Source organism: Ascaphus truei, chromosome 4, assembly GCF_040206685.1.
Source record: "Ascaphus truei isolate aAscTru1 chromosome 4, aAscTru1.hap1, whole genome shotgun sequence".
Classification (NCBI taxonomy): domain Eukaryota; kingdom Metazoa; phylum Chordata; class Amphibia; order Anura; family Ascaphidae; genus Ascaphus; species Ascaphus truei.
This window is the reverse complement of record NC_134486.1, coordinates 388,016,907-388,035,866: the sequence shown is the minus strand read 5'-3', so window position 1 is coordinate 388,035,866 and position 18,960 is coordinate 388,016,907. Positions and strand designations below refer to the sequence as shown.

The 18,960-nt window shown below is 46.9% G+C and overlaps 1 protein-coding gene across 1 annotated transcript in view; it reads right to left on the bottom strand.

Annotated features, from left to right (window-relative positions):
* LOC142493862 (aminopeptidase NAALADL1-like) overlaps positions 1–18,960 on the bottom strand; it is a 95,694-nt gene that overhangs the window by 72,330 nt on the left and 4,404 nt on the right. Inside the window, exons 5-12 of the mRNA XM_075598539.1 lie at positions 15,863–16,052; positions 15,478–15,571; positions 13,265–13,366; positions 10,039–10,124; positions 9,391–9,510; positions 8,424–8,509; positions 8,114–8,177; positions 6,183–6,250 (exon numbers count right to left, since the gene is read on the bottom strand). Coding sequence (XP_075454654.1) covers positions 6,183–6,250; positions 8,114–8,177; positions 8,424–8,509; positions 9,391–9,510; positions 10,039–10,124; positions 13,265–13,366; positions 15,478–15,571; positions 15,863–16,052 — 810 coding nt within the window. The remainder of the gene's footprint in view (positions 1–6,182; positions 6,251–8,113; positions 8,178–8,423; positions 8,510–9,390; positions 9,511–10,038; positions 10,125–13,264; positions 13,367–15,477; positions 15,572–15,862; positions 16,053–18,960) is intronic.

Genomic DNA, 18,960 nt, shown 5'->3' with positions numbered 1-18,960 from the left:
GGCAGCTAAGTGCTTGATAGCAGCCGCCTGGAAAAAACTTGCCCCCCCTCCCTCGACGTAGAGAACCAAATAAATGAGGTTATGACCATGGAGAAATTGACCACCTTTCTGAAACAGTCTACTGATAATATCTACAGAACGTGGGAACCATGGCTTGAAATGTAAGAAGAGACGATAGAGACCTAAGTACCTGGGAATTGACAGGATGGATCAGACCCAGAAGCGCTGAATAAGGGTTTGTCCTTTTTTATTAGCTCTGGTTGAACAAAACAAAAATTGACCAGAAGTAGCTAAGAGAACTCTGCGAGACTACCATCTGGGCCGGGTGGTGGACTGGGTAGATAGGGGTTACTATCCTTGTCTCCCCCCACCACCCAGCTTACCCCCATTCACCTCCCCCTCCACCTTCCCTGTTGGTTTTTACTTCATTTTTTATGTCACCCCAAGTACAACTGTTATTCAAAATCTATGTAATACTCTGCATTAGTCAAGATAGGTGATTATTAGGCTGGAACCATGGTGCCGCACACAGGGCGGAGGCGTACGCACGCTGAGCGATCAGATTGCCTTAAGGCAGTGATCATGTCCATGCGGCGTGAGAGCGCGTGCAGAAGCGGCCGCGCTTTGTGCAAGAAATCAGTTGAAACTGATTTCTTGGCGCGACAGGCCCGGTCACGCGAGCGGTTTGCCCAATGAGGGCGAACCAGCTCCGTGATGCCACTAGGCACGCCCCCACTCCTCTTCCCCACTGGCTTCACGCGGGTGAAGTCACGGCCGCGCACGGGCGAAGGCACCATGGCCCCAGCTTTAGGCCGCACTTATAGTGCGTGCGACGGCAACGTCACCTGTCGCCACCCGCAAAAGTTATAATTAAACTTTCGGCGGCGTCGCTGGCGACCTGGCCATTGATTGGTTCAGAGGCTGTCACATGTGGTGACAGCCTCTGAAAAATCTAATTTTATCGGCTTCAAGAATTCTCGTCGCTACCGTCGCGCTTACTATAACCGCACGCGACGATGGCAATGCTTTTGTTTTCAGGCGACGTCGCGTCGCCGGCGCTATAAGCGCAGCCTTATACTCATGGCTATATAGCCTAATTATTCGTTTCATATGCACCATTTGTTGTTGGAGGATCCAGGAAATGTATACAGAATAAAACTGTATTAAGGTCAAATATGCTCAAAATTGGGGGGGTGGGTAACACATAGAAAAGGGATGTCAAGGGAACCTAAATAAACTAGGGACCCTGACCCCTATCTAAATAATAACTCCAACAGCCCTTAGAGCTAGGCCATAAGAATAAAATACAGTGTCAAAGACAAGTACTCACAACCCTTGACAAAGTGCAGTGGATGCACGAAACGCGTCAGAGTTCTTTCTCAAGATGATCTTTTCTTTTTAATAATATGTCTTTGCTGTTCATTGTTGTGCATTAGACTCATGGCTATGTGTCACTCGGTAATTGGAACTTTTTGACTTATATCTAAAATGATGTTACTCTGTTCTGTTTTCAATGCGGGGACCCTGTTAGTTGAATTACTGCACCTGGCTGCAGATGTATTTTGTCAATATTCATATGCTGAAAAAATCAATAACAATATTTGAAACAAAACCCGGGACACATTAAAAAAATATTTATAAATCCAATGACGTCTCTTCAAAATAAATATAATGGTATTTGTAGAATACTGTCCCCATTTATGCTGCATTAATGATTTATCTCCCTCTTCTCTATCTCCTTTTTCTCCTTCCGGCAGTGGATATTCACAGTTGAGTGCAAATAGCTGCACGGCTATTCGCACTCAGTAGAAAATAAAATGGAAAAAAATAAACATCCCTGCCAGGAATCGAACCCTGGTCCACTCTGTTAATGGCCTGGAGCATAACCACTGAGCTATAAGACGTTCTGATGCTTTGAAGTGAATAAAGGCATAGAAACCTACTGACATTACAGTGTTCATAGCAGCTCGGCTATTCGCACTCAGTTAAGTTGAGTGCAAATAGCCGCACGGCTATTCGCACTCAGTAGGAAATAAAATGGAAAAAAAAGACAGAACACTCCCCTATTGACATTCTATACCCCCTGCATCTGTAATCAGCGCGGCTTTAGGCTGAGTCCCCAGTCAGCACTGTGACACGCGCCCGGCGGGGGGGCGGCGCATGCACAGGGCTAGTCTGCGGTCTGAGAGGAGAGAGAAAGTTTGCGACGGGAGGGGGTGTGGCGGTAGGTTTGCAGGGGCGTGGCCATGACGTCCTGTGGCTGGTTCTCCCTCATTGGCTGAACCGCTGTTATGAACACTGTAATGTCAATAGGTTTCTATGCCTTTACTCACTACAAAAACCTTAAGAAAGTCTTATAGCTCGTGCGGCTTTTTGCACTCAACTTAACTGAGTGCGAATAGCCGTGCTGTTATGAACACTGTAATGTCATTAGGTTTCTATGCCTTAACTCACTACAAAAGCATCAGAAAGTCTTATAGCTCAGTGGTTATGCTCCAGGCCATTAGCAGAGTGGACCAGGGTTCGATTCCTGGCAGGGATGTTTATTTTTTCCCATTTTATTTCCTACTGAGTGCGAATAGCCGTGCGGCTGTTTGCACTCAACTGTGAATAGCCGTGCGGCTATTTGCACTCAACTGTGAATATCCACTGCCTCTCCTTCCTCCCTCTCTTCTCTCTCCCGTCTCCCCCCCACTTTTCTCCCTTTCGTCTCTCTTCTCTCTGCCGCCTCTCTTCTCTCTGCCGCCTCTCTTCTTCTGTCTCCCGTCTCTTCTGTCTCCTCACCCGTTTCCCTTCTCTCTTCTCTCTCTCCCCTGTCTTCTCTCCCTTGTTTCTCCACTCTTCCCTCCCTCTCCAGTCTCTTCTCTCCATGTCTCTTCTCCTCTTTCTTCTTCCCTGTATCTTATTCTGTCTCTGTTCTCCCTCCATCTTCCCTCTCTCCCCAGTTTCTTCTCTCTCTCCTCCCTCCCCCTCTCTCTTCTCCCCTCTCTCTCTCACACACACACTTTCCCCTCTCTTCTCTCTCTCCCCATTCTCCCGTCTCTTCTCTCTCCCGTCTCCCTTCTCTCGCCCCTTGCCTCTCTTCTCTCTCCCTCCTGTCTTCTCTCCTGTCTCTTCTCTCTCCCTGTTTCTTCTTCTGTCTATTCCCAGTCTCTTCTTCTGTCTCTCTTCTCCCTCCTGTCACTTGTCTCCTCTCCCCACTCTTCTCTCCCTCCCTTTCTCTTTTCCCCTCCCTATCTTCTCCGTCACACACACACACACACACACACACACACACACACACACACACACACACACACATCCTTACCTTATCATTAACATTAAACATTAACGCGAGATGTGTGAGCAGCACAGTGCCACCTAATGACCAGAGGAGACATTGCGCTGCAGACCCTGCTCCTCTCTGCTCAAAACCGGAACATTAGCTACACATTGTCGGGACACCACGACAGTCACTTAACTAAGGGGTTTCTGGTCACCCTAGCCTGAGACAAACTGCCCCCCAGATCTAGCTAGGAAGTTACCACAAAAGGATATGGTGGAACTTAATGGCTGCCTCTGATACGAACAATTCCAGCCTTCTAGGTAATCAAAAAAGATGACTGTGTGGGACAAAATGATTTGTCTCTAAGATTGACAAAGAAGGCCCTCACAGACCAAGATGGCTGTCTGGAACTACATGGCTGTCCCAGAGATTAACTATTCTAGGCCTACAGCGAATATGTTCAGCACAATATAATATGGCTCTCTCCAAGACAAAAATGGCTGCCTCAAAAGTTATTGTGTCAGTGCTATTCTATTAAAGTCTATAACATGCTGATGCTAAAAATCAGTTAGACAGACTCCGTAATAGTGAAACTTAAAAGAAACATTAGTGACAGTTTATGTCTGAGTCTTCTCGAGATGCATGTCTGGAACAAAATAATCATGGCTCTACGCATCTAACATACTGTATATGTCAATTCTCACAATTTGGGAGGGAGATTACGGATTTTGGAGTCAGTTTCCTGCCTTCCTCACATTGATTAACCCGATTTCCAACAGACTAAAAAGATAAATAAATCCATCACTCCTTATACCTCTGAGGCTGCCGACAGGTCTAACCGCTCTCCCAGATTAAACCAGCCTGGAGCACTCTAAAAGGAGAGAGGGGTATCTTCTGTCTTAACGGGCAATATTTGCACTTGTGTTGTAGCACATAAGGCGCCACAAAATAAGATGGTTATGACAGATAAAATTGGTGCCTCATAGCTCAAGTATATGAAATACGACCTTCTCAAATGCCGTTTGGAACAAAATGGCGGTCCCATGGATAAATTCGAACTAATGTGGTCTCCTGAAACTAAGATGGTAGCAGGATTTCAAAAGATATACGCACCACAAAATAAAATGGCTGCATTAGAAACTGCCAATTAGAGATGGGCAACATTTTCCCAGAAATCCAAATCCTTTCATCTGCGGATCAGTCATAAAAAAGCAGATTCCACTGCAAATCTGTTTTGCGGATTCTAGACTTTAAAAGATCCACAGAACGGATTCACAATTCGAATCCCTGAAATAGGGCTTTTTTGTGGTAGTGCTGGTGGTGGTGGTGGAGGAAGAAGAGGAGGAGGGTTTCAAATGGTCAATCTGTTACGCAGATTGGTAAAAGTCTGGAATCTGCGGATTCGGATTTAAATTGAATCCGCCTACAGAATTTTTTTTTTAAATCCGTGCGGCTGAGACCCAGCGTCGGATTTTGCATAATCCAGGTGGTTTTAAAATTAAGCGTCCCGACAGCGGATTTAATTCTGCGGATCGGATTTGGCAGGGAAAGACTGTTCTCGGATACAAAATCGACACTAAAGAGACAAGAAATAAAAACAAGATGGCTTTCTGAAACCAAAATAAGTGTCAAAAACAAATTGTGTCAGAGAGATGTAGCAGGGATTCCCCTTTTTAGCTCTGGATGCTCTTAGTCTTGAAGTCGGGCATAGTAGCTGCAGCGACCATCTTTGATATGGGCAAAGTCTTTGTGATTGGTTTGTGATGTGTTGCAAGTTAAGAGGCAGTTGCTGTATAGGAGGGGAAGGGATAGGATGAACTGGAGGCCATGTTAGGCTATCCCAGGCATAAGCTGGCCCCAGATAGGTCCCTGAGTCACTGTCAGAATGTGTATATGAGGGTGGCACTAGAGATAGGGCAATTGCTATAGTGTTAGTCCTGCCTATTGCTGTAACACAGACTGTGACTGCATGTTGGGAGATGCAAGCAGTATCCAGGTATACAGTGCTGCAGTGCCATTTGTGAGGAGTGACAGAATTATTGTCCGAGACCCTGGTGTGAGGGACTGTCACCCCAGGGAGTCAGGCCACTGCTCACAAGCTTAAAATAGGTTTAAGGGCAGCATCACATTGGTTCAAGGGGTAGCGCTACTCCCAACTCTTCAAAGGCCCCACCGTTTCACCAATAGTGGGATGACACAAAGGATACCTTTGGGTGGGGAAGACTGTCACTGGGACTCCTGGGCTAGAGATGGTGGGATCACATTGCGATGTACATGAACAAATGTAACGTTCATGCAATTAATGTTATAGTGTGCATGCGTTATGCTTATGTTAATCATTGTTGGTAAAGTTATATATATTGTTCACTCCATCTCCACATGTGTGTTTATTGTGTAAGCATACAGAATTCCTGGGAGGGATTATCTCTGTTCTTAGGCAGGGCCCTTGTCAGGTGGCACCGCCGAACTCGTTACCCCAATCTCTCATTCAGCGGAGGCTCAGGATTCGTCCTACTTACAAAACATGTGAGCGCCAGGTACACCTTTTCCCGCTACTGTGGGGAAAACCCGGAAAAGGGTGCTACAGAGAATAAAAGGTTTAACTAATGTAACAAGGTTTTTTCAAACTATTTACCACCATCCAACAAAGTTAAAGCTATCTAAATATAATTTATTCCAAAGCTTTAATAGTTTCTCCACTTTGAAAAGAGAACATTTATCTTTGTTTGAGGCAGGCCTTCATTAGTTTATGTTTTACCCATAATGCTTTGCACTACAAAAAAAAATGTGATTGTTCACCACAGCAGAGCCAAAGTGGACTTGAGGCTTACTGCATATAAGGAGTCATTGTAAATTGTCAGCCATTTTGTTTCAGACACTTTTATAGCCATTGGAGCTGGTAGGCCCACATAGATACCTGTTTGGACGCAGTAAAGATGACGCTCTGCGCCGGAGGAGTTCCCTGAGCCCTCAGCGATGCGTTAGCTGAAGTGCGAGAGGAGAATATCAGAATAAATGCAGCCGTCAAGACAATTTGTGAGTCTCATGTTCCAGGCCTCACACAGCATGAGTTAAATCTCACACTGACAGGAGACCCTGAGGCAAAGGGGTCAATATATCAAAAAAGTGATCTGCAATGATGCAATTGCATACATTTTGTTAAAAACAATTCTGTCTGAGACGGAACATATTAAGTGCATTTCTTCTGTTGTAGAATTTGCGCTAGTATTTTGCACTTAAAAATGTGGCACCTTTAAGGTTAATAAGATTAATGCAAGCCACACATTCTTTAAGACATGGATCTGCACCAATATGCAAATATAACTTCACCCTAAATCCTCCCACTTGCTCCATAAATGCCTCATCTCCTCGCTGATGGACACAGTCATACCCAGAAATGGAACAGCTAGGATTACTACAGACTGTCTGGTGCCGGTATGTTTCAGCATTGCGTTTAAATAAAGACTTTGTGTTAACTCTGCCCTCATGCGCAGGGCTGCCAACAGGGGGGGTCTGCCGAGGTTGGCGCCCCAGGCCCGGTGAGTAAGGGGCACGGGCGGCGTTGCTGTCAGGGCCGCCAAGAGAGGGGGGACAAAAGGTAATGGTGTCCCGGGTCCGGAGGCTGGGGGAGCACAGCGGGCAATTGGGCCCGACCTCAGGCCAGGTCCAGCTGCTGGTCACGGCCGGGCCCCGGCTCTCCATCAGATGCAGGCCTTCCTGTCCCACACCGAGCTTCCAGCCTCTGACGTCAGCGCGCCGGGCCCCTCTGACGTCAGCGCGCCTCAGCTACCGGTGCGCGCTGACTGGAAGCTCGGCGTGGGACACAGAGTGAGGAGGTCTGCAGCTGATGGAGAGCCAGGACCCGGCAGGCACCAGTCCTGACCATCCCCAAGGTATGTCTACTTTTTTAATATGTATTGGGGGGAGTGGGGGTCTGTTTATATGTTTTGGGGGGCCGTGGGGGCCTTTTTATATTTATTGGGTGGTCTTTTTATATGTATTGGGAGGGAGTGGGGGCTTCTTTATATGTCTTGGGGTTTTTATGTGAGGGGGAGGGAATTAAGTGAGAGTGGCGTAATTGACGGGAGAGGAGAGGAGAGAGGGGGAGAGGAGAGAGGAAAAGAGGGAGTAAGGGAGAGAAATACATGTGAGGCGGGCGGCAGGGATTGAGGGAGATTGGGGTAATTGATGGAGGGGGGAGAGTGAGAGGTGAGACGGGGAGAGAAATACAAAGGAAAAGGGAGGGAAATAGAGGGGGCTCGCGAGGTGTAACACTGCCATTTAAATAAAAGTTGTGCTCTAAAAAAAAAATCATGATAGGTGTGCTATGGGTGGGGGTGGAGGCGATGCTATAGGGGGTGGGGGCCCTGCTCCTTGCATTTGTCCTGGGCCCCACGATTTCTGTTGGCGGCCCTGCTCACGCGTCATCACCCTGCCCCCATTCATCATTATCCTGCTTCTCATGTCAGAACCTGTCCCCACACATTAAAGCCCAATCCCCAAACATGTCACAACCCCCTGTGCCATAAGCCCCCATCAGACAATTGCCCACCGTGCTCTGGACGTGATAAAGGGTCTCGCATAAATCTTACGCATGCGTGAGGCCCCTTCTCAAGCGCTGGAAAGGGGCGGCCCTCGACAGCTCTGCAAAATGGCTGCCACAGAAAGATGGCCACTTGAAAATAATGACCAACTCGTATTTTGTTGAAATAATAAGGCCTCTTTAACCAAAATGAACGCCTATACACCACAACATCCTGCTGCCCTCCTCACCATCTTGTTACACCCCTTCCTATAAAAACGTGCCCTCCCCCCACCCCCAAAAAAAGTATTTAATGCAGGCCTCACCAAAAACCGAGATGTCCACATTTATGTACGCTGCTGTTCTATCTCTCAGTTTGCTGTAATATTCCTGAATGGGAGGGAAAAATTTGTTTCTCATATAATATACTGTACAGTAAATTATTCACTTTAAAAAGTCCCGCAAAATCACCACTCGGAGAGTCCCTCAATGTGTCAGATTTTTTTCTTGCCCAACAAAAGCCTAAATATTGACCCCTTCATTGCCAGAGGGACCTGCAATGCATTAACTGACCATTCACTGCCGCCCGCTCTGGCAGTGAAAGGGTACATTTATTCTGGTTAATCCCAAAGTTACCTCGGCAAACTCTGTTGAGCCAATCAGACCAAATTCTTCCGCACCCCAGCTGCCGAAAATTATGGATCTTCGGGGACGCCACTTACCTAGAAGAGTCCCATATAGTAAATATGCAATCAGGAGTGTCTGAGCCTGTCTGTGATAATCTGGACTCAGGAGATCCCTCGGTATTAGATATGAAACCAGAACTGTCTGAACTAGTTCTAGCAAATAAGGAGCTTGGGGGGGGGGGGGGCGTGGTTATGCTACACTAGATATAAAACCATGACTACACGAGCAAGTCCCTGAACCTGAAATCAGGCGGTCATTCTAATTTAGGTAGAAAACCAAAACTGTCTGAGCCAGTCCCTGAAGATCTGGAGTCAAGAGGTCACCCTATTAGATATAAGCTCCGGACTGTTTGAGCCTGTCCCTAATAATGTGAGGAACGAACGATAAAAAAAAAAAACCAGATTTTATTTATATCTAATGTAGAGTCAGGGGCTATTCTTATATTAGATATAAATCCAGGACTATCAGCATGCTCCTGATAATCTGAAGTCAAGCAGTCACCCACATTAGATATAAAACCAGGATGGTCTAAAACAGTCCCTGTTAATGTGGGGTCAAGAGCACACCCTGCATCAATAGGAGAAAACCAAGTTCTGTCTGAGGCTGTCCCTAGGGTTGCCAGATGGCTTCTCCAAAGCACTGAAAGGTGCGTCAGGTCACTATGTCCAGGGAGGAAAATACCGGATACATTCATGTCCAGTATTACATTACCTCTCATTTTTTACTGGACAGAGTATCCAAATACAGGACAGTCCAGTTCAATAACGGACACCTGGCAACCCTAGCTGTCCCTGATATGTAATGAGGGGCATCAACTACATCAGTGGTGCTCAACACCCGTCCTCAAGCCGTCCACCCCACTCCCGAGACTATCCATGATAATCAGGAGGTCATCGTACAGATAGGGGAACATTACCTTGCTTCAACTTAGTCCCAAGGACCCTGGTTATTTCCAGCATTACTGCAGTCCCACTGCTCGGGTCTATTGCTCCGTGCACCCAGCTGTCTCTGTGGTTCCCATACATAACATACCTGTCTGTGTATACACAGTGTGAATGGTGTCATTGAAAGTGGAATTTTACTTGTTAAAGCAACACGGTTTGCAAGTTATTTCAAGTTGGTCTATCTCGTCAGCAATTAATCATTATGATTTTAATATGAGTTATTTAAATAATGGCTTTCTGAATGGTCACTGAACTGATGAGTATATATATCTAGTCTGTTAAATCCAGGTTTTCTGCTGCTTCCAGCAATAATACTAACAGCTCTAATGCTAATAATAATTATAGTACAATATTAATGCTAAATATTATGGTAGTAATTTTATTGATATAATACTAATCAAATTATAATAACAGGCATAAGAATTGTAATAATAATAATAATAATAATACCAGTAATTATATTAATACTGATAGTAATCATAACAGTAATAATATTAATATTCAAACCAATGTTATATATAATCACAATAATAGTTTTGATAATAATATTATTGTTATAATAAGGACTATTTAAACAATATAACCTTACTGCATAGGCATGTTATTCTTGAACCCCTCACCTGGCTCCACGGTGCCCCTGATTATGCCCATCACGTTGGCTGAAGATTTAATAGTTCTGTAGTTGTAAACGTTGACCTGGACGTCACTGCGACAGAAGATTAGGGTCGTTATTTCCCCCCTGGTTAACGCCCTTTTATGATCCAGTTACAGAAACAAAGGGTGAACTGCGCTCTAATAATCGTGTCAGTGTTATAATGTGATAATACAGTGATATTAATATAATATAATATAAACCTGTTACTTTAATGAGGATATGCTGCTATATTCGTGGAATGGCTCCAAGACCAAGGCTAAAGATACAAAGACAAAAGAAACAGCGCAAAAAACCTCATAGTGTAGTATATCCCTGACGAAGGGATCCCTGACGAAGTACCTTTGGGGTACGAAACGCGTTGGATAAGAGGGCGCATTCTGACACTACTTACAGTGTGCTAGTACCCTATTTCTGTCACTTGGCCCCATCTCCGCTACTGTAATCTATACTATCCAAGCTTCCGTGGTCGGCAGAGTGATCGGCGCCGCTGGATGACGTCACCCGAGGCGCGCTGCAAGTAGACGCCACACGTGCAGACACACGCCTGAAGCCAGGGACTGAGAGCCTGCTTCTATCTCCGTTACTGCAATCTATGCTATCCAAGCTTCTGTGGCTGGCAGAGTGATCGGCGCCGCTGGATGACATCACCCGAGGTGCGCTGCAAGTAGATGCCACACATGCAGACACACGCTTGAAACCAGGGACTGAGAGCCTGCTTCCACCGCAAACCACCACAGCTAACACGTCGGGAGACAGCTGTACTCCAATCGGGCTGCTATATCCATGCTGAAAGGCTGCTGCCCTGCATTACGGCGTCCTGAGTGACATCACAAGCGAGACGTGAGAGGAGAAGGGGACTTATCCAGTGATCCTTACCCACCATCTGTTGCTGACTGGTAACATGTCCAAAACATGTACTGCTAGTAACTATTAAATTGATGTACGTGCAATACTCACCTGTTTTACCACAATATAATTTTATATACTACACTATGAGGTTTTTTGCGCTGTTTCTTTTGTCTTATGATCCAGTTACAGCATCGTAGGTGATTTCATAATGCAGCCGTGATCCTTGCAGCATGAAGGTTGCTGCAGCATTTAGGCCTCATCTATGTGTGAACCCTCATTGCAGAGGTTCTCCACTCCAGTGCTCAAGACCCTCCTCCCCAACAGCTCATGTTTTAAGGATATCCCTGCTTCTGCACAGGTGGCTCAATCCGTGGCTCAGTCAGAGATGTTACGTACATCCACTAAATGTTGGAGTGTCTGAGGTAAGCTGATTTAATTTCAAATGCAGTGTATGCTGTTAAAGAGGCAATTCAAGCATGTGATTTGTTTTCAGATATATACAGTATTTGGCCTGGGTTTCCCCCCTGGGGATCCCCTGTGTTCCCTTACCTTTCGCTGCGGCTGCGACTGACAGCGGTGGATGGGGAGAGTGTGGGGAGGGCTGGAGAGGCGAGCGCACTACCGGCAGCTCCCTTGGCAGGGCGCTGCCATTTTGCAATTGATTGCGCACGTGTGAGATACCGAGCATGCGCAGTGATGGGCGCGCGAGGAGCCATTGGAAGAACAGGGCTCCGCGGAGACTACAAGCCCCATGATGCGCCGGGGCAAGTAGTCAGGTGCACCAGATGGGCCAATCACGCGACCGGTATATATACTGTATATTCAGTATTTCATTCATGCAGTAAACAGTTACTTTTATCAGTGTGTGTTTCATTGCATGGGGTCCTGTAACAGGGTTATCCCACACAGTAGGATCCTGTACAGGTGGAGGCGCTACCAAGTGACGATTCAGGTACACCCCAGGCTCCCAGCAGCGGAGGCTCAGGCCTCCTGTGAGCCGCAGGTAAAAGCAGCACACACACCAGCCGCTAGATCTCCCAGGGGGTGGGGAAAGTGGGCTACATACAATATATATATTTTTAACATAGACTTGAAGCAGGCGTTCCCCATTAATAATTTCAGCTCCGGGGACCTCTTGCTTCCGAAGATATTTACCTCTGTAGGAGGCGCCAGGAGCCGCTCTACTTGGCTACCAGGGAACAAGTAATGGTGGAGTTTCAAAGCTCCTGTACTCTGCGGACCAATAGGAAGCTGTGACGTCATCAGGTTCTCTCTCGTCTTGCAGCTTCCTATTGGCCCACGTCATGCGTTAGCTTTAAACTTTCCCGATATACCGGCACCCCCTTTAGAGGTCTGTATCTCGGGAAACAGAGGGTCGTCAGAGCTGAAATTAATGGGGTTCAGCTCCGCAGATCCCGTTTCAAATCTATGTAAAAAAAAATATAAGTGTAGCGCATGTTCCCCTCCTCCCCCCCTCTGGGAGATAATGGATACGCGACTGCTAGGTGTAGTGCAGGTTACCTGCGTGGTACAGGAGAGGTGAGTTTCCCGCGACGGTGTGGGGGTACAGGGCAGACTTTTAGGGATCCCTCTAGTTCTTTTCTTTGTGGTGTCGGCACCTCCAGACATAGGGGGCTTCAAATCTCTCTACCTCTCTCCAAACAGACTGCAGCGGAACCAGAAGTACAAATGAGGATGTTCTTTATTACAGCAGCCACTGCTGGTGTTGTTGCAGCGTATGCTCAAATTGATAGGGTAGATCTCTGGCTTCTGGATCGTATGGCCTACGGGTAATGGTGAGGCCTAGCTGGATTAGGTTATGTATACAGCCCATGAGGGGCTGAGAACATGTCTCACTCCCAGCCGGGAGGAGACACTGCAAGCTCCTATCCCCTTGCAGGGATAGTCTGTAACCCAAATACTGCTCTTACCCCTAGCAGGGGTAGGCTAGGAACTAACTCAACTGAAGGTCTCACCCTTAAGGAGCTGAACTTTAATCTCTAATTTAGGCACTTCCTTCCTGCAGCTCAAGGAGGGAGGAGGGCCCAGTATCTGTGCCATCATTGGCTATCACAGATCCCTATGTCAACTCCACTCTTGTCACTCAGGAATTTAGCATGAGGAGGGGGAAAACCCCATAGCCTGTCACTGTCTACATATTATGAGAACTTACCTGACAGGGGAAGCTGGACCAGCCACCACTACCAGTATATAAGAAAATAAAAACGGCTTGAATTGCTCCTTTAAGAGGGACTAGGGTTTAATCTCTATAGAGGCCTGAAAGTGTAATTAACACATAAACAACTATCAAAGATTTTCAAGAGACACTGTCATTGTCATACCTGTTATTGAAATTGCTGCTTTGCTGGAACCCAGGTCCCATATTATAATTGCAACCCAGAGATCCCTGCCAGGTCAAAGGAGCAGCACGTCCTGCCAAGTCACTGTGGAAAGACAGAGAGACTGTTACTCAGAGGACCAAAGTGACCTAATAACAGTGACTTGGTTAATGAGTCAATCCCATGTAGGGCCAAAGTGACCTCATAAGAGTGGCATGTTGAATTAATTGAATGCTCCGTCTGAAGTAGGACCAAAGTGACCTAATGACAGTGACTTGCTTAATGGGTTAAATGGTCAATCTCACTTAAGGCAAAAGTGACTTAATCACACTGACATGTTCAATAGGTTAAAGGGAAAGTCCAATGTAGGGTCAAAGTGACTGAATTACTGTAATGTATTTCATGTGTTAGAAATCCGTTTATTATATTAAAATGTATGCATGAGAACTTCTATCAAGACAATTGAATGAGAATATGTTGTGAGGTTTAGAATTCATATGTAGCCAAAAGAGTTGAGTTGCAGTTAAGGTTTAATGCAAGGGTACGAAAACTGGGGGGCGCACCCCCCAGGGGGGCGGTAGATTTGTCTGGGGGGGCCCGGGCGGTTGCAGAGGTCCCGCGCTCTTCCCCAAAGCATTTAAATTAAATGCAGTGGGATCGCGTGAGGCCTCTGCAACAAGAAAACGTACCGGGATTCAGACATTGTGGCGCGTCACCATGACAACACGGCGTCAAATGACGCGACGTCACAGGTGTCAAATGACGCAGCAGGTCACGTAAACTGATGTCATGTGACCCCGGAGCGTCATCTGACGTGGCTGCAGGTTGGAGGGGGGGTACGCGAATCCGGAGCAGGTCAGACAGGGGGGCGCAGCAGGAAAAGTTTGCACTCCCCTGGTTTAATGCATGAGGCTAAGGCCCCACTGCCTCAGACCACGCGCCCGCACTGCAGACAGGCGGCGCGTGGAGAGGCACTTCAAGCTATTTGCGGTCCATAGGGAGCATTTTTGCGAGCGGGGGGGCATGGCCAAACGGGTCGGGGGGGCGCGGCCATGACAGGGGGGCATGGCCAAAACGGGTCGGGGAGTGGCAATGTCTCTGCAGCTCCCCGCCCCCCAACCCGGTCTCTGCAGCTCCCCGCAGCTCCCCGCCACCCCTACACCGGTCTCTGCAGCTCCCGGCAAACAGAGACATCTGGGAGCGGGGGGGGGAGGGGGGGAGGGAGTGCCATGCACGGCTGCCTCACAGACTTCCCTTCTAGCCGCCTCCCTCCCGCAGCTCCGTAGCTCCTTTCCTCCTCCCCTTCCTCCCTCCTCATTGGCTGACTGCTGCACCACGTGACGCGTCAGCGCTTCTGTTCACCAGAAGCTTGCAGCATCGGCCGGCTGACACGTCACAGCACACAGTCAGCCCCGTCGGAAGGAGCCAGCGGGGACCTCCAGACTGGAGGAAAGGGTCTGGTGGCTCGCGGCCGCGCGCGCCGCCGGCCGCAGCGGGTCCTTAGCCTAACAGATGTTGGAGGTTGGTTTAGCTATCACATTTCAAGGCCTGAATCCTAACATGAAAGGTTCTTTGTTAAGGAACCCAGGAGAAGAAAGGGGGCGGAGTTAGTGATCAATAAATACAGTTATACTCTGATCACTCCCTCTCTCTCCAAGACCTCGCTCTGCATGAAACATCTAAGCTGCAATGTGAGACAAGGGTTTCTTTGTGTTTGGTCTATCATCACCACCTGAGAAAGCACATGTTATCATCATTGATTGAACTTTCATCTGTAAGTAATGCTATGAGAATAAACCATAACTGTGTCTGCTGAACAACAATCTTCTGACGTATTGGAATCTTTATGAACAAGGAATAAGGGAAACTTATTCTAACATTATGGATGAAAAGGTCAGTCCCGCATGGGGCAAAGGTGACCTAATGCCAGTGATGTTTTTAACAAATTAAAGCAGGGGTGGTCAACTTCTGTCCTCAATAGCCACCAACAGGTCAGGTTTTCAGGATATCCCTGCTTCAGCACATGTGGCTTGGTTAGAATGACTGAGACACTGAGCCACCTGTTCTGCAGCAGGGATATCCTGAAAACCTGACCTGTTGGCATCCCTTGAGGACTGGAGTTGCCCACTCCTGGCTTAAAGGGTCAGTCGCACATTTGACCAAAGTGGCCTAAGGACTGTGATGTGTTTAATGGGTTTTAATGGGACCGCTCTCACCATATTAGTCTCCTGGCGTCATCAAATCCTATTGGCTGTGTGGGTATTGGAGAAAGACCCTTAATCTGGGATTCCTTGATTCTGTAAGTGAAATCTGCAAAAGGAATATTCTGGTATTAAAAACATGAGAGAGAGGGAGGCGGAGAGGGAGAGATACAGGGAGAGAGAGGAAGAAAGAAGGGGAAAGAGTAGCGCATGCTTGAGGGATAGAGAGAGGGGGAGGAAAGAGAGATGGGGCGGGAATAGAGAGCGGGTAAGAATAAAATAATATAGAGACAGAAACAGGAGGGGAAAGACGGTAACATTTAAAAAAAATATAGACAGATAATGGAGAGTAAAACAGGAGGCGAGAGAAAAACAAAGAGAGAGACAGATTGGTAATTACTTTTAGCCGGATAATACGGCGTGAGTTGGTCTCCAAAATTCTCTTTGTATGAGCCCCGTTCCACCCCTGAAGGGGGCATATACCAGGAGTTGGGGTAAGTATCATTAGGATTGGCCTTCCCATCATTTATATCTTTGGGGTCTGTATAAACGATTACTCCTGTGACTCCAAAACTGGCAGCATTAATTGCCTGGAAGATATATATACATAGAGAGAACTAATTAGAGGTACTGTACACACACTGTGGTAAGTGTTGTATTGGGTAGTCTCGCAGTGACTTCAGGAGAGAGATAGAAACACAAACGATAGTGCAGACGGTTTTAGCAACAAAAATACATACTTTATAACGAGATTAAAAAAAACTCAAAATTCAAGGCTTACAAAATATAAGTTCTTTCAAGTATAGAAATGGAATAAACAGTGACCCCCAAATGCAGGGTGAGTCGCGATTTCACCGGTCCCACTTCCCACAGGTCTGTTGTGCTCGAGCGTCTGGCAGCATCACTTCCGGTTACGGCCGCCCGGAAACTAAGACCAGACTTTTCATAGTTCTCCCTCTCTGTCGTCTGGTTCACCGGTAAGGACTAAATGCGTTTTGCTTGGCTACAGCTTCGCCATGACTCCTTACGAAGCTGTAGCCAAGCAAAACGCGTTGAGTCCTTACCGGTGAACAAGAAGACAGAGACAGGACTGGGGCAAGTCTGGTCTTCATTTCCAGGCGGCCGTATCTAGAAGTGACGCTGCCAGACACTCGAGCACAACGGACCCGTGGGAAGTGGGAGTGGTGAGATCGCGACTCACCCTGCATTCGGGAGTCACTGTTTATTCCATTTCTATGCTTGAAAGAAATTATATTTTGTAAGCTTTGGATTTGGAGGGTTTTTTATCTAGTTATAAAGTATGTATTTTTATTGCTAAAACCGTCTGCACTATCGTTTGTGTTTCTATCTCTCTCTCTCTCCTGAGATTACTGTGAGACCACCCGATACAACACTTATCATACTGCCACTGATCTGTGATGTGCCTGAATTCATCACTCCATCGTGAGTAAAATCATTGGAGGTTACAGCCCTGTTCTGATTATTCACATTTTCTGCAATACTGTTCTATGTAGTTCTCCTTTACTCCTCTCCATCGGTGCAGTCCCCCGCTCCCCTTCATTTTAGACAACTACTGTAGTTACCAGGTTGTGGAACTAGTTATGGTTACCAGCTCACATACACACACACAGAGAATTAGTTAAAATTACTGTTCATGCTCGTGTTACATCCATGGATTTCTGTGTTCTAAGACATTTGGCCGTGGAAGTTTGGCCGCGACCAAAACATCGCCGGCGTTCCACCTCCAGGACACATCACCGCTGAACATTTACAGATGCCAGTCTTGGCATTGCAGCGGTCTTGCGCGGGACATTTAAACATGCACTTATCAGACATAGCTTGTCGGAGCGAGCAGGTGGTCGGCTGTGGCAGACCTGGCTTGTCGGAGCGGGCAGTCGGGCATGGCTGACTTGGCTTGTTGGGTTGGGTGCGCGGCAGACATCACGGTGAGATGCCCCATGGCAACGTATCCCAGCGGTGTAACACCGGCGACACTTTGGTCGTGGCCAAATAGCCACGGCTAAATGTCCCATTCCGGGATTTCTGTACAGTTATATAAGTGTTTATACACATGTATGTATGTATGTATATCTTTATTTATATAGCTCCATCCATGTACATAGCACTTTACAACAGTATCACACGTGACATAATAGAAAAAAGCGCTTCATACATGTGACCGCTCGAATTGGTAGCTGTTTATGTCCCACGGAGGCTTCCGTAGCCAGTTCCCACAGCAGCAATTACAGCAGAGCAGAGAAGTGCCATCACTCTGCACCCCGGATGCGGGGACGGAACTACCTGCTGTTGGGGCTCGTGACTGGGCTACGTGGGAAGGCCAGGAGTCCATTATTATGTATGTGAGTTCTCTTTCTTTGTATTTTATCAATAAATGCCCTTTTTTAAACCTATACTGAGATCGTGCCTCACTTGTCCCCCTTTCACTGCGGAACCGGGGAGAGACACTCTCTGACTTCAAGCAACTGGGGAGGGAGTTCCTGTTGAAGTACTGCTTGAGGGCAATCCCCCACGTCCGGTCTGATAATTTGGACGGGTTGAGTAAACCCCAAAGACACCTAACCTCCACCATTACTCACACTGGGCGTGTGAGTACATATGTAATAACATATTGCATATACCCTATTGATTTTTATATATCTGCATTTAGAGGAGTCAGGACTCATCCTTAAAAGATACCTATTTTTATTTTTGCTTACACAAGGCCGTGTAAGTATATTATTATGCTCTAAACTTGGCCCCCTAACCACTATATCAGAACGTTGTCAGCTCTATACCGTTTGCATTTGTATTGTGTATTTTCCTAATCCCATGCTCACCCATTTTTCTGTTTTTTCATGTGACCCTCCCTGCCAGGCTCCTAGGGAGATTACATTGGTGAGCAGTATTTGGCTACTCAGCATAGTTTACCTCAATTTAGGGTGCTGGATTCAGGCGGCTGGGCGATGATGTAGCAAGGGTGAAAATGATGGGCGCCAGGAAATTTTGTAGTACAACTCAGTCTTCATTCACTTCCCCAGGCACGGAACACCTCACACACATACTCGATATAGGTGACATAGCTGTACATTGCTTTATATCATTCTGTGTTACTCATGACACTGTACTTCTCTAGGTGCCCACTCCACATTCAGAGGATGGTGCATATACTTGGCTGTGTTACTTGTATTGCACCAGGCCCTCCTTTGGAGTAACGTCCATTATACCAGTCTACTTTGGGCCCTTATGGGGATCCTGGACGGTTCGGTGCAGGTAACGACTATACCCCAGTCCTAGCTTGGAACTGCCACCTCCCTACAGGTTGATGAGATCTGCCGACACCCGAGAGCCCTCTGCATATGGCCCACTGTGTCTCCACCTCTTTGGTACCGGCGTGTTTATGTTGGCCATCTCCTTGGAATTCTTATTAAAAGGCCACTGTCCCTATATGCAACATAACAAACAAGGGTGGCCTGATCTCTCATATCACTTCAGGAACAT